This window comes from Myotis yumanensis, unplaced genomic scaffold (genome assembly GCF_028538775.1).
Source record: "Myotis yumanensis isolate MYYU_CA2020_CCGP unplaced genomic scaffold, mMyoYum1.0.hap1 SCAF_17, whole genome shotgun sequence".
Classification (NCBI taxonomy): Eukaryota; Metazoa; Chordata; class Mammalia; order Chiroptera; family Vespertilionidae; genus Myotis; species Myotis yumanensis.
The window spans coordinates 29,307,577-29,322,322 of record NW_027223768.1 but is presented as its reverse complement, the minus strand read 5'-3'; the positions used below and the strand labels follow the sequence as shown (position 1 = coordinate 29,322,322).

Genomic DNA, 14,746 nt, shown 5'->3' with positions numbered 1-14,746 from the left:
CAATGAAACATAAAGCATAGCCCATGAGGTTGAAAGGTCTTCGTGTTCTTGGGTAAGAAATGGAAAGACCGTAACCTCCTGGAGTGCTGCTGTTAGGCAATCTAAGCCAACTCACCAGACTTTCTGACTTCTCACTACATCCCATCGTACTTTTAATGTTGGTGACAGAGGCTAACTACATTACATTACATTATGTACATTATGGGTACAACTGGGCCACTTATAAACAGATATAATCTACAGTGGCCACTGTAGATTTACGTTTTATGACAATGATCTGGCTGTTGGCAGTGAAATGTGTTGTGCTGCAAATATAGCTCATGATCTTAAAGGGACCTGAGTTGTCAATCACTTCTCACCCGTAAAAGCCAGATGACAAGGGAAAAAAAAACACACACTTTGTTTTTCCCTTTAAAATCAACCGCTCCTTTGAGCCAATGTCAACTTTCAAAGAGAAAAGGCCAAACACAAGCAAAGAAATGGAGATATTTATTTTAAAAAGAAATTTCCAAGGAATGTGCCTGCTTCATCTTAGGAGCTACTCCGAACCCAACTGCCCATATCATCAATCTCTGCAGTGCTGTGATCCCCAATGTTCAGAAATCATGATCCCAAAGAACTGAATGATCCCAAATCCAGAAAGAACGGTTAATTATATCTAGTATACTGTGTTAAGACAAGAAAGTATACCAGTATTAGATTTTATAATGTTTTTAACCAGTATTGAAATAGAAAAAAAGGGGTTTTCTGGCTAACCAGAAAACTTCTATTCCCTGAGCATCCCATCTAATTGGGGTTGTGTTAAAAAGAGACTGTTCTTTCTAGGCAATCAAGTCTAGCATTACGTAACATGCCAAGAAACTAAACCAAAGATCTGCCCTCCTACTTTAAAACATTGAGATATTAAATGTGAGTGATTTTTTTCACTCTTAGAAACAATGTAAAAAGTCTATACAATCACACACATATTAGAAAAAACAAATTATTAATCTCCAATATGTCTATGTAATTTTTAGCTGCACTTTGGTTCAATTAAGTACTAAAACAATAAATTAAGTTTGCTTTAGCACAGGACAGATAAGGAGTTGAAATAATATAGCAGGATGTGTCTACGCTGTTTGTCTGCCTGCTCTCACTTTCCAGAAGACTGATGGTTCAGGAGACACTTCCGAGTCCATCGATGGGAGGACTCCGTTTTACCACCAGGGTCAGTACTGGTCAGAACTTCCCAAGGTGCAGCTCAGAATCACAGGCAGCTAGTGATATATTTTGGTAGAGAAGCAGTCAAATTTACTAATTCAATGATCCCAATATGTGACTTAAAAGAAAAAGAAAAGGCTCAGCCACACTAAGAAGAAGAATAAAAGAATGAAAATGGTAATTATGAGATAAGGGACCTGGTCAAAGGAACAAGGAAAAAAATATTTCTGGTTAGGAACCCCATTTTTCTCAAATGAGAAATTTGTAAGGGGGAAAAAAAAACCCTATATTTTTTAGAATATTACATTACAGAAACCAAGGAGTAAATGGACTCCACATTATAACTTTCATCTCTTAATCCATATGAAGATGCAGAGTACTTCTGCTAATTTAATCAATCCCTGTAAAGTCTGTAGTGCATTCGTCACATGGTTAAAACCGCGTGTAGGCATTTCGTTGTTGCTGCTGTTGTAATGGTTGCTGGGCTTGCTGCTGTTGCAGGCGAATTTGCTGGGAATACGGGTCTTCCAAGGATTTTACAAATATGGTAGTTCTGGGACCAGTCTTCCATACGATACCATTGGCGTCTTTCACTGAAGATTCCACAGTAATGTTGTGTGTTCCAAGGATAGCAAAGTTCAAAAGAAATTGTGTACTAAAGTAGTCGTTATGAGGCTCAACCCTCTGCTCCATCTCATTGGTCATATTGTCAATGGGTATCTGGAATAAAAAAATTGTTAGGTAATAACAATAGCTAACATTTACTGAGTGCTTACTATGAGCTAAGTCCTGCCCACGTGCTTATTTAATCCATGCAAACAACCAAGAGGTAGGTACAATTATTATTCTTGCTTTATAGAGGAGAAAACTGAGTCAGAGAGGTTAAGTAATTTCTCCAAGGTCACACAGCTAATGAGTGGTGGAGCTAGCCTCTGAACCTTGGTAGGCTAACTGCAGCACCTATACTCTTAGTTATGGATTGATCTGACTCCTTACTATCCTTAAAGAATGAGCCCCCAAAGCCTTTCTCAGCCCCTTCATATGCTGGCCTCTCCTCCTGGCGAAGGAGTTCAGGACACACCACCCCATATATGCTGCTTTGGCATCCTGACTATTTTGAGCTAAAGGCACTAGAGAAACAACAGATGCAGGAGGGGCTTGCTGATCTGCCCCCTTTTACCTAAAACAGGCCATAAAATTTCCTACAAGAAAGGTAGCCTCCCTATACCAAGAGGAGAAAAACATCCTTATCACCAGAGACTGGCCATCGATGCTGAAATGGACCTGTACAAACAAACCTACTAAAATATCCCCTATCTTCTATGGTCGCCCCCACTGCCCCAACATTCCCCCACAATTTACTGCCCCAAGTCCAAATCCCCGTGTCTTGTCATTTCGTCATGAACTTATCATTTCTGTGTCTAAAGGTATATAAGCTTTCTGTTCTGGCTACTTCTTTGGGTCTTCATTCTCTTGTGAAGATTCCTACATGTGAAATTCTAATAACACTGGTAGGTTTTTCTCCTATTAATCTGCCTTAATGTCAGTTTACCCTTAGGCCCGACTGGAGATCTACAGAAAGCAGAAAAGACGTTTTTCCTTCCCTACACTTGCTTACCCAACCTCAACTCCAATTCCCATCTTTCTTTAGTCTGTGAAGAGACATTCTGAAGAAATAGGGTGCAACCACCTGTTTCAGTGGTTTTAAAATATAAAAGACTGAAAAGGGACATAAAACTCTGTTTATATGTGAGTTTTCTTCCTCCTAGCTAGTCTGATTTTCTATTCTTTAATATGATTCCTCCCTGCTTTAGTATTAGCTTCAGCATTAAATTAACTTCAGAACTTGTACATCACTCACTTAATCAGTGTTTTGTTCAGATTGGCAGTACGATATATTGCAAAACACAGATTTATGGGCTCATTCATTTATTTAGCTAGACAAACACTCAGGCCGTTGTTCTTCAGTAACAGAATAACACCCGCTGATGTACCCCGACCTCTACTCATGAGGAAGTATGTCAGAGAGACCTTTTTTCTGACAATGCATATACAGGTAATCTTAATGAGTGTTTGACTAGATTGATCTACATTTATGTGTGTTTCTGTTGTATAATTAATTATATAAATGTGCCCTGAGCTTGTCTCAATAAGCAGTTAGCATGAGGTCAATTTTCCAGAGTCATTTACCTGTAACATTAATAAAGTCACCCACCAATTCAAGATCTTAGAATTACTTATAGGTATTTTTTTGTTTGCATAGTCAACTTTTGTAAGGTTTTTATATTCCTAAAGAATATGCCTATTAAACAAGAACTTCCTTAAAGAGATCAGAAAAGGACCTGATGACTCTAAATGGATGATGCATTTTAAGTTGCAAACTCCCTGCAAGTAACATGATAAAGTTATCATGTACAGCAAGCATGTCAAACTTGCAGCCCACAGGCCGCATGCCTCATTTATTTGGCCTGTGTTAGCCTTTGAGTTTGACATGCTTGATGTACAGTGTGGCTTATTATAGCAGCTTCCTGACTTCAGTCAATGTCTCCCAGGAGGCAAGTCAGCAAGCAGGAGACCAGTACTTCTCAGTTTGAATGTTTTTCTTCTTAATAGTAGAAATCATTATATACAAGGAACAAAGAGAACTATGGTTACGGTTCTTTCAAACTCTAAGTGAGGAGAGAGCTGCAGACAGTTAACTATGTAAATTCTCACTATGATCTTCTGTGACATCAGAGATCACCCAAACATAATAGTTGTGCTCTAACTACTGATTTTTTTTTCATCAGTCACCAAATAGCTATTGAGTGGCTACATAAGGCACCATGCTTTGGGTCATGAAAATAAAAAGAGAGGAAGAAAAGAGAATGAAGTCTGAGCCTTACCAGATGGGTGAAGAGTGCGAGAGAGAGTAAGCTATCAAAGCAAAGGAAGTGATGATGGCTCAAACCAGAACTCCCCTTGGCTTTTTTTAGCCGAACACCAAAGAGACTAAAACGCTCTTTTTATCTTTACTAATACCCCTTTTCTTGCTATGAACCGCAGTTCAAGCATGCCCCCAATCAACCTGGATACCAGCAATCTGGGCATTTGAACAACTCTATCATACAACTGTGTACCTGATCCCTTGCTCCATTTACTTTGAATAAACTGCCACAGAACTGGAAAGAGATGTCTAAAGGAAGGAACATTCTACATTTGGAAGATTGGCATTTCATGGGCATGAATTCAGAATCTTAGCTTTGGCTAACAAAGCAAGCATGGTTTTGGTTAACTGGCCTCATGATTCTCAAAGCAGTAAATTCCTAGGGTTATACTCATAAGGAAAGATTTTTACTTTAACCATTGCTATGTCAATGCTATATATTTTCCTTTTGAAAAGTTACTTAAAATAGAGAAAAATAAACAGATGTGCTCTTTTGGGGGCAGGGGGCATAGGGAGACACTTATCCCCTACTTCTGATGTTCCCTCCGCGTGAAAGGACCTTTCATCAGATGAACAGTACTGGTCTGCAGAGGAGGTGCATCCCACTGGCTAAGTTTCGGGGTGGGAGCTGGGCATGGGGAGCTAAGCATCTTCTCTTTCCCTTCTTTTTTGAGCTTCGGGTGCTCCTTCCTGCCATGTTTTATGGGGGTAGGCTTTGTGTGTATTGGCTGAAGCTAGGTGGAAAAATTCATGTCAGAGGTACAGGGCTAGAAGTCCTTGCCGCCAGGCACCTGAGCGGGGCTCCTCCCTGGCTTTAACAGTAATACCACTCATAGTCTGACCTCCATCTATCAAATGTTCAGGCAGGAAAAAGAGAAGTATTGTTATTAGGCTCTCACACCCCAATATGTGCTTTTAACTCATGTCCATCTGATCCCTGGGGAGGTAGAACTGCAATCTACTTAACCATGAAAAACATGGGAAAACTTCCATCACCTAAAATCGCATCACAATTCTGCCTCTTTTGTAAATTACCTTGTACTCTTGTCCAGATTTACTCTGTAGCGTAGAAGAAACATTCAGACAGACAGACTGAATTTTGCGAAACAGTCCTGGTTTAGATCCATGCTGAACCACTCCCTCCACCTTCAGCGCCAGCTGCTGGTTATTCTGGACAGCGATGGGCTCTGCAGGGTTCCGGGGGGATGGCGACAGAGCAAGCTGGAACAACAACATCACATAAACACTAACAACCAAGAGCAAGCCTCCTTCCAACAAACATGTCTGTGCTAACCGCTGGTTATGGGTTAAAATGTTACTTAACCGCCCCCCCCCCCCCCCCCCCTACAACCTGACTATGCTGGGACAACCAGATAGATGTACCTTTAAAGTCAAGAGTTCCTTATTTCTAATGCCTCCTTTTAAATACCCATTTGTTTTTTTAACCTGAAGCCCCAGCACTGTTTGAAGGTAACAGAGAATAGTGGAGGTACTGCTCTCCCAATTTCTGTGGGGAGGCACTTCTTTGATAACGAACCAATTCTAGAAGGGAAATCCACTATGTAAATTTTCGTGTCCAGCAGCTGTCTCTTTGGTTTTAGATAATTTCAAATTGACTAAATTCAAATGCAAATGAATTTAAAATTCTAGGATTACAAACATAACCAAGTCACCATGGTATAAAAGTCAACTTCCACAAATGAACCAAATGACATTTTTAACCTCTCATTAGAGTAATTTTTCTTTAAAAACATATTAAAAGTCCCAAATCCACTTCAACTACAGAAAGCTCAAGCCTTGCTAAATAAAAAGATGGAAAAATTGTTTTTTATAATGCTGTTGAACCATTGAACTAATCAACTCTGGAGACCTACTACCTTAGGACTTACCTATATAATACATTTTCCTTATTAACCAGGTCATTTGTCATAGCCTACTTTGTTATTTGCAATCAAAAGCATTTGGACGGATGCCAAAACATACTAGACATTTATTGACAGGGATAATCCAAGTAATCTCTCAGAAGTGGCGATTTCCCCCATTCCCAACAATTCTATTCCTTGAACAAAAACAACTTTTGAATTTTGAGTAGTTTAAATATTTTAAAATACTAATTCTATTAATTGGCCAGCTCCCCAAAGCTTGTTATTCAAAGATAAAAGTGCTTTTGAGGTAGGGCTGGTGATGTCATACTGGACCTGTTTCATTTGAAGTTGGGTCTGAATAGGCTGACCAGAGGTGGACTCAGCTCAAGATCCTTGTAGGCTACTATGATGAAAACCACTCGACTTATTCTTGGAGTAGGGAGCCAAGGTACAGAGCTCCCGGTAGCCAAACACCTGTCTCACTGCATTTGGTACTGACAGGTGTCCATTTTCTTCACCAAACCAGTTGGTAAAGGCAGGAAAGGCTTATAACTAAAGAGCATAAGTTTTGCCAAAACCAAAGGTAAGCTCTTGAAGCAGAACTATGTCCCGCTTAATCTGTAGGTGATAACTGGGCTTTTAATCCATATTAACCTTATCATTCTTCCAATATTACCTTAATGCTGGTGGATTGCAGTTTCTGGAAAAAATACCTCTGAAATGAAAGAGGAACTTTCAGCAAAGCAATGATGGCATTGCAGAGGCATGCTGTATGCTGGAGGGGAAAGAAATAGAATCAAATAAAAATGAATTTCCAAATTTCATCAACAAATGGTACTTTCAGGAGAAGTTTAAAAACTACAAATGCTCACATAGATTATTACACAAACAACAATAATAACACCATCAATCAGGAAATAGTAAAAAAAAAACAAAAACAAAACCAACAACAATCCAGGAACTGTGCACATTTGCCAAGTAACTCATGTTAAGGAGTACAATTACAGATTTATACTTTATTGTAAAGGAGTACATTCCATAAAAAGCAAATGACAGAAAAGAGAAATCCACATTGCTCAAGGCAAGCAATATGCAAACTTTGCATTTCTAAAGAGCTTCGAGCTAGTAGACATATTATGACACTGAAATACAGAGTAACTGCCAGTTTGATAAAGTTTGGCAAAGTATGATAAAGAGTACATGGTAAAGAAGCTGGAGACTGCAGTATATTGACATCCCGGGGCTGACACCTAATCCCATGTGGAACTTCGGCTTAGAGTTGCCTCATTCTGTCAACCCATCCCCACCAGGCAGCTTCCCTGACCCTATGGCCATGAGGCCTCAGGGAGAGAGCAATGGTGAAAGCTCACTGGAATTCAGATTTAAGAATGACTATATAGTCCAACTCTAGGGAATTATGAAACTTTAATAAATGCTTCGAGTCTTAGTGAAAAGGATCATAGAACAGAATTTAAGAGTTCTAAGATTATTTATTTAGTTTAAAACCACTCTATTGATAGACAATGACATACAAAAAGCTGTACATATTTAATATATACCACTTGATGGGCATGCAGGTAACCATACACCCATGAAACCATCAAAGCTATTTAAAGATCATCCCAATTAAAAAAAATTCATTATTGCTGAGAGTATTACAGATATCCCCTACTTTCTCCCCATTACCTCCCTCAATCCGGTTCCCGCCCTGCCCCAGTCCTTCACCACCCCATTGTCTGTGTCCTAAGTAATGCACATATGCCTATGTTCTTTGGTTAATCTCTTCTGCACCCGCTTCCCCTCTGAGATTCGTCAGTCTGTTCCATGTTTCTGGTTCTATTTTATTCATCAGTTTATTTTGTTCATCAGATTTCTTGTTCTTTATTTTGATTTTTAGATTTAAATGTTGATAGCTATGTATTTATTGCCATTTTATTGTTCATATTTTTAATCTTTTTTTTTCTTCTTCTTAAAGAATACCCTTCAAAAAGCTTCACAGATAAAGAATCTCAATTCTGATGACAACATGGGTCACCTAGACAGCTAATGGAACAAGCTGGAACTAGAACCAAGATTGCCTAATCCTTACTTAGTTCAGTGATTTTTGTTCCACTTCACCAATGATTTGCAAACAATAGGAGAAAAAAGTTACAGCACTATCAGAACACTTAATCTTTGGGGCACCCAGAACCATTCCAACTTGGTCTACTACCCCTGCCTCAGTCTACTCCCCTCTCTCAGCAGTCCCTCCAAAGTACCACAGGTTGAAAACCACTCCACTATACACTATGCTGTCTGTCCGTCTAAGCTCCTGCTTTCAAGTAAACTGTCACCTAGTTGCCTACCCTGTAAACATTTTTTAAGAGTTGGGCAATAAGGCAGAAAGCCAGAAGAAATTACTCGTCACTGGGTTCAGACTACTGAATATTTTGTACCCAACAGACAAGCAGTAATACAAATGCCAGGTCTATTACTTGAGAAAATAATAACTCAGATTTAAAGACATCGGGCCTATTTCTTCAGGTTTAACTGCTGAAACATCACTATCCATCTTCCTGCAAGGAACCTGGGAAGCATTTGCAGGGACATTCTACTTGTGGTGGAACCTTTGATGTCACAATCGTGTTTAAGGAGAGAAACATCTTTAAAGGAGGGAGGACCCCAAGTGACCTCAGGCTGTTCCCGGGCAAAAAGGCACCATTCTCCCTTTTATAAGAAGAAATTCAGACTTTACAATCCCCCACTGGGAAAGCAGGACTGCCTCTGAGGCCACCAGCCCCCCGGACACACCTCCCCAGGTACATTAGTAGCAATTTACTATTAAAGTTAACAGTCTGGAGGTGTGAAGTCACATATCATGGTTCCTAAACCAACACTCCTCATTGCAAATCCAATACTTTTCAGCCTTTGTACTTTTTACAATACTGTGGCAACCGATAAGTCTCTTTTTCCAAGGAATTCCACTTATGGCCCCTGCCCTCACTTTTTCTGATTCTTCCCCTCTCCATCTTCTTTCCTAAGATTCTCTTCCTTTGTTTCTTCCTTAAATGTTGACACTCTCATTAGTCCATATGTTCCTAAGAGGCAATTTTCTCTACTCCCGTGACTTTAAGAACCTCTACGTTCAAAACCATCTTACATGCATTCCAGCCCGACTCCTTCCAACACCAGACCTATTTTCCAACTGCCTGTAAGACAGACACACGTTAAAAACGAAACCTTCATCTTCTACCACCATCCCTTTATATTCTCTGTCTCAGTGAAGGATCAACCACTTGTGCACTTGGTAACTTGGAAACCTGGAGGTCATGTCTCCATCCTCTCACATTTAATAAACACACACACACAACACAAAAACCCAAGCCTTGAAAATACTGCCCCTAAGTATCTTTCTTATGTACCTGTTCTTCTCATTCTAATTCCTATTCATTAGGTCCTTACCTTGGATTATGAGAGAAGCCTTGTAACCACAGAATAGCCATTACATGTTCTGTGCCTACAGAACAATAAAGTACAATCTTAACCACTTCTTTCCTCTACCCATTAAAAATTCCTAAAAAACTCCCCAGTGCCTATAGGATAAAGTCCAAACTCCCTAACACTGTGTTCAAAGCCTTTTGTCACCTGGCCTCTGCCTACCTCTCCAGCCCCCACCTGTACACTCTTGCTGTAACAACAGTAACAAACTATTCCCAGAAGACACATGCTATTTCACGCCTCTGCTTTCAAACGTGTTGTTCTCTGCCTGAAATTCTCTACCCTCATCTGCAAAGACATCTTCTGAGTTACACCCTTACCCCATTCAACTATCCTGTGACATGCATTACTTTCTCTTTTGTGCTACATCTGTACCTCGGGAAGAGCTCTATTTCTGCATACACACAGGTTTGTTTATAAAATCTTCATTTCTTATTAGACTACAGGCAACTCGAAGGACGATCCTGTGTCTTGGTCATTTTTCTATTCCTAGGACCCAATAAATACTTGTGGAACTGAATTTGGGGTTCAGATAATATTAAAGCTATAAAATACATTGTGGAGAGAAGAGAATGAACATTTACTAATCACTCCTTATGCACTATACCAGGTACTGTGCTAGGCAATACACATTATTTCATTTAACGTTCACAGTAACTCTATGAGGTAGATTTTTTTTCCCTATCATAGAAAAGGATTTTAGTAATTTGTCTAAAATCACAGATCTGCTGAGTGGCAGAGGAGGGATTTGAACCTAGAACTTTTCTCTGTACTGTCTCCTACTGAGCAGAAATTTCCCCTTCTTTCCATTATATTCAGTGGGTTCAATTCCATTAAACTGAAGTACTGTTTGGTATCTACTTAACTTCTTAGGGTGCAGCTTAGAGAAAATATGAAATAATGAATGTCTCAGAGATGTGTGTGTTTACTTCAAAGATATTTTTTACAACCTTCCTTAGCAACCAATTTCAGTGTCAAACCCGTGTCAGTTCGAATCAGCAAATATGTACTGGTGACCTTATGTGGAAAGCTGTATATCTGTCCTTAATATCTAACCTAACCCTTTAACAATGCATCCTGCCAATTTCTTCTAAAATACTTGATAAACAGTAAGAGTACAGAACAGGAAGAGCAGGAACCAGAAGAGAGCTATAGGAAATATCTGATGTGTGGGCAGGGCAAAAGCTCTCCAAGGAGTAAAGTTCAAAGACAGGGTGTTATGGACTGAATGTGTGTGTCTTCTCCAGCTTCATATGGAAAAGCCCTAACTCTCAATGTGTTGGTATTTGGAGATGGGGCCTCTCGAACGTGACTAGGTTTAGAGGAGGTCATGAGGATGTGCCCCCTATAATGGAATTAGTGTCCTTATAAAAAGAGAGAGACCAGAGCTCTGCAGAACACGTGAGGACACAGTAAGAAAGAGCCAATTTGCAAGCTAGCAAAAGGGCCCTTACCAGTTAACTTGTTAAAAAAGTGATCCTAGCCCTGACCTGTTTGGCTCAGTGGATAGAGCGTCGGCCTGCGGACTCAAAGGTCCCAGGTTCGATTCCAGTCAAGGGCATGTACCTTGGTTTCAGGCACATCCCCAGTAGGGAGTGTGCAGGAGGCAGCTGATCGATGTTTCTCTCTCATCGATGTTTCTAACTCTCTATCCCTCTCCTTTCCTGTCTGTAAAAAATCAGTAAAATATATTTAAAAAAAAAAGTGATCCTAGACTTTCCAGCTTCCCAAACTGTGAGAAATAAATGTTGTTTAAGCCACCAAGTCTATAGTTTTCTGCTACAGGAGCCTGAGCTAACTAAGACACTGGAGACTGGCCAGACATGGAGGAGAGAATTTGGGTGAGAGCGTCTCCATCTGTCCAGTGGCTGGGAAGTCAGGAGACAAGACCGAATAAAGAGCGAGTGCTCAACAGTGCCAAAGGCAGTAGACTCAGCAGACGAAAGGTGGACAAGTATACTAAAAAGTATCAATGGCATCACCTCGCAGGAACTGATTTAGTGCCAGCTAGATAACAAGCCCAGTTCTTTCTGTCTCAAGTGGCCAGTGGTTCTCAACCCTGGTGGCATGACGGAATCACCTGGGAGCTTCTAAAAATACGAATGCCCAGGCCTCGACTGCACAGATACAGTTAACTGCTCTGGGGGTGGGGCCTGGATACTGATGCATTTTTTAAAAAGTTTTCAAAGTGATTCTAACGTAATAGCCAGGGTTGAGAACAACTGCAACTTCAGTTAACTTGTTAAAAAAAAAATAAGTTTTATCTGCATCCTGGTAGAGCAGATTTGACATGTTAACGTGACTACTGGTGTGTAGCAGTTACAGAAGTGCCATGTGCTTTCATGAATCATCTCATTTCATCCTCATAACAACGCTGTGAGGCGTGTACTATAGTAACCTCGCTACAAAACAGTCACAAAGGGAAACAGGCACAGAGAGGGTGAAGTCACACAGTAAGTGCCAGAGATGAGTAAAAACCACTTGCACATAATAAAAACTCAATAAAACAAATGCACTTGCCATATAAGAAACAGGGGTATATTTCCGATTGAGTGATTCCACCTCCTCCAAGACATGATTATATACAGACATCATTCTTCTCTCATATTCACTATCAGCATGGGCTGCTCCTATAGATCCATATTCCTGGGAACTGAAGTTAAAAATCAATATCAATTAATGAACCACAACAGCAGCAATTTTAATGTCTCAATGTATCAGGCACTTTCCACACATTCTCACTTAATCTTTAAAATAATGAAGTACCCACTGTTATTTCCATTTTATAGATGAGGAAACTGAGGCTTAGAGAAGTTAAGTAATTTGCCCTCAGTCTCATATAACCAGTAAGTGACAAGCTGGAATTCAAACCTCGATTTGACTTCACTCCATCACTTTGGTTGTTAGGTAGTATAAACCTTGTCCCTAGTCATTCCCTTATTTTCTAGGCAGTAGAAATAAAGGTTAAGTGCAAAGGAATCATGACAGACTGATTAAGAAGCTAGAATAGAAAAATGTAATGCACAAGCATTTCAAAATATTTTTTCCTGGTAATCCTGAAAAGTTGGTATGAGGTAGATAATAACATTCATGATTATAAACATCTCTCCATCCTATCCCACATTTACTGATACACTGGCATAGGTATTATGGTCGCTGCTAGAGATACAGAGTTGAATGAAACAAGATCTCCCCTCACCTCCCCAACCCTTCTACGCTGTGAAAGACACACAGATTTCTGTAAAAAATTCAGTGAAATATCAATGACATGCCTCACTCTCTTGAGGTTCTTTTCAGCAATAGGTTCCTCTTTACTTGGAAGGCACAAAATATATACTACCAAGAAGAGACGTTTTAGAAGGAATCTACTCCTTGCAATTACACACTATTGCAAATAAAACCCAAAGAACTCTCCCTCAAGGTACATGCGCTCTTTTCCAATTTTTCATTATTATGAAGGACAAAGATTAGGGGAATGGGTGTGAGGGATGAAAGGTGATGGAGAAGAGTGAAGAAAAGTGATAGGAAGTGGGGAAGGCTGGAGAGCAGCATGTGTGAGCTGGCTAGATAACTCCCTTCACCCCATCCCTGCTGACAATGTGCCTATCTCTCTGTTAAAAGTTAAGCAAGAAAAACACTAATTTCTATCATGTCGACCAACAGTACAATGACATGTGTTGTAAGCAGTTAAATGAGTATTGCACAATGAGAAATGGTGTCAGCATGAAGTATCAATTAGTTGGCAAAAACTGAAAATTATGGCAGTTTAAGAACATCTTCAAATTTTAAAGGGAGAAGCTTGTTTTAAAAATAAATATATAAGTAAATAAAAATTTTTAAAAAAGCAAGTCAAACATTGCAAACTAGGGAAAATAAACATAGGTAAGGTAAGGATAAGTAGAAAAATAAGTAAAAGTTAGTATGTCACCAAAATATTAAAATGGATCAGATGACGGGGGAAAACTTTGCCAAGTAGAGTAATCTGAGAGTAGGTAGTACTTTAAAAGAGAAGACAAGGAATTTGGTATTGCCCTGTAAAGAAATGTGAGTCAACACTTTAGGGCTGCGGTCGCCAACCTTTCAGACCTCACGGACCACCAGTGGTCCGCAGTCCACCTGTTGGCAACTACTGCTTTAGGGCACAGAAATTTAAAATGCATTATTGAGCCCTGGAGCCATGTGCCAAGTGGTTAGAGCATCAGCCCTTACATTGAAGTTACAGGTTTGATTCCCTGTGAGAGGCAACCAATCAATGTTTCTCTCTCTCTCTCTCTCTCTCTCTCTCTCTCTCTCTCTCTCGTCTCCTTCCTTCCCTTCTACTCTCTCTAGAAATCAATGGGGAAAATGTCCTTGGGTGAAGATTAGCAACAACAACAACAAAAAATGCATTGTCGCTATATTCTCTTTGTGGAGGAAGTTGATCTTGGAATCATAGGTCTTACTAGATTGAAAATTATAGACAGTTAAAAATTCATATTCCAAAATAGAATACTATCATAGGAAAAACCAATGGTCATTCTTTTATAAAAATACTAGTGGCTGGTGGAGTCCCTCGGCCTGGCCTGAGGGCATCGGGCCAAAACCGGCCCGGTGCACGGATTCGTCCATGAAGTGTCCAGCCTGTCTCGCCCAGTCCCAATTGGGGTGATCAGGCCGGCTGGCCGGGGAGGGACCACGGGAGGTTGGCCAGACAGGGAGGGACCATCGGAGGGCTCCAGGGCATGTCTGGCCCATCTCACCCAGTCCAGATCGGGCCATCTTGCCCACTCCTTATCAGGGCCAGCAGGGGAGGGCTCCAGGGAGTGTCCAGCCTGTCTCACCCAGTCCCGATCAGCTGGACCCCAGCAGCAAGCTAACCTACTAGTCAGAGCATCTGCCCCCTGGTGGTCAGTGCACATCATAGCGACTGGTCAAACGGTTGAACGAATGGTTGGACACTTAGCATATTAGGCTTTTATTACATAGGATTTTGAAAAATTAATTAGTTAATGGGGGAGGGAAGAAGAATTTCTAACAAAGCAAAAACAGGAATACTTTTTGTTTGGGAAACCCAAAGAAAATAATTTCAAGTACAAGTTTAATAATATATATATTATTAAATATATGTATATGTATTTTTAATTGATTTCAGAGAGGAAGGGAAAGGGAGAGAGATAGAAATATCAATGATGAGAGAAAATCATTGATTGGCTGCCTCCTGCATGCCCCCCACTAGAGATCAAACCCACAACCTGAGCATGTGCCCTTGAGCAGAATCAAACCTGGGATCCTTCAGTCT

The 14,746-nt window shown here is 40.2% G+C and overlaps 1 protein-coding gene across 1 annotated transcript in view; it reads right to left on the bottom strand.

Annotated features, from left to right (window-relative positions):
* Window positions 1–482: 482 nt before the first annotated feature.
* Window positions 483–14,746, bottom strand: part of INTS7 (integrator complex subunit 7) — a 42,666-nt gene continuing 28,402 nt past the window's right edge. Inside the window, exons 17-20 of the mRNA XM_070397448.1 lie at window positions 11,989–12,121; window positions 6,668–6,766; window positions 5,162–5,347; window positions 483–1,920 (exon numbers count right to left, since the gene is read on the bottom strand). Of these exons, the coding sequence (XP_070253549.1) occupies window positions 1,633–1,920; window positions 5,162–5,347; window positions 6,668–6,766; window positions 11,989–12,121 (706 nt within the window). The 3' untranslated portion in view covers window positions 483–1,632. The remainder of the gene's footprint in view (window positions 1,921–5,161; window positions 5,348–6,667; window positions 6,767–11,988; window positions 12,122–14,746) is intronic.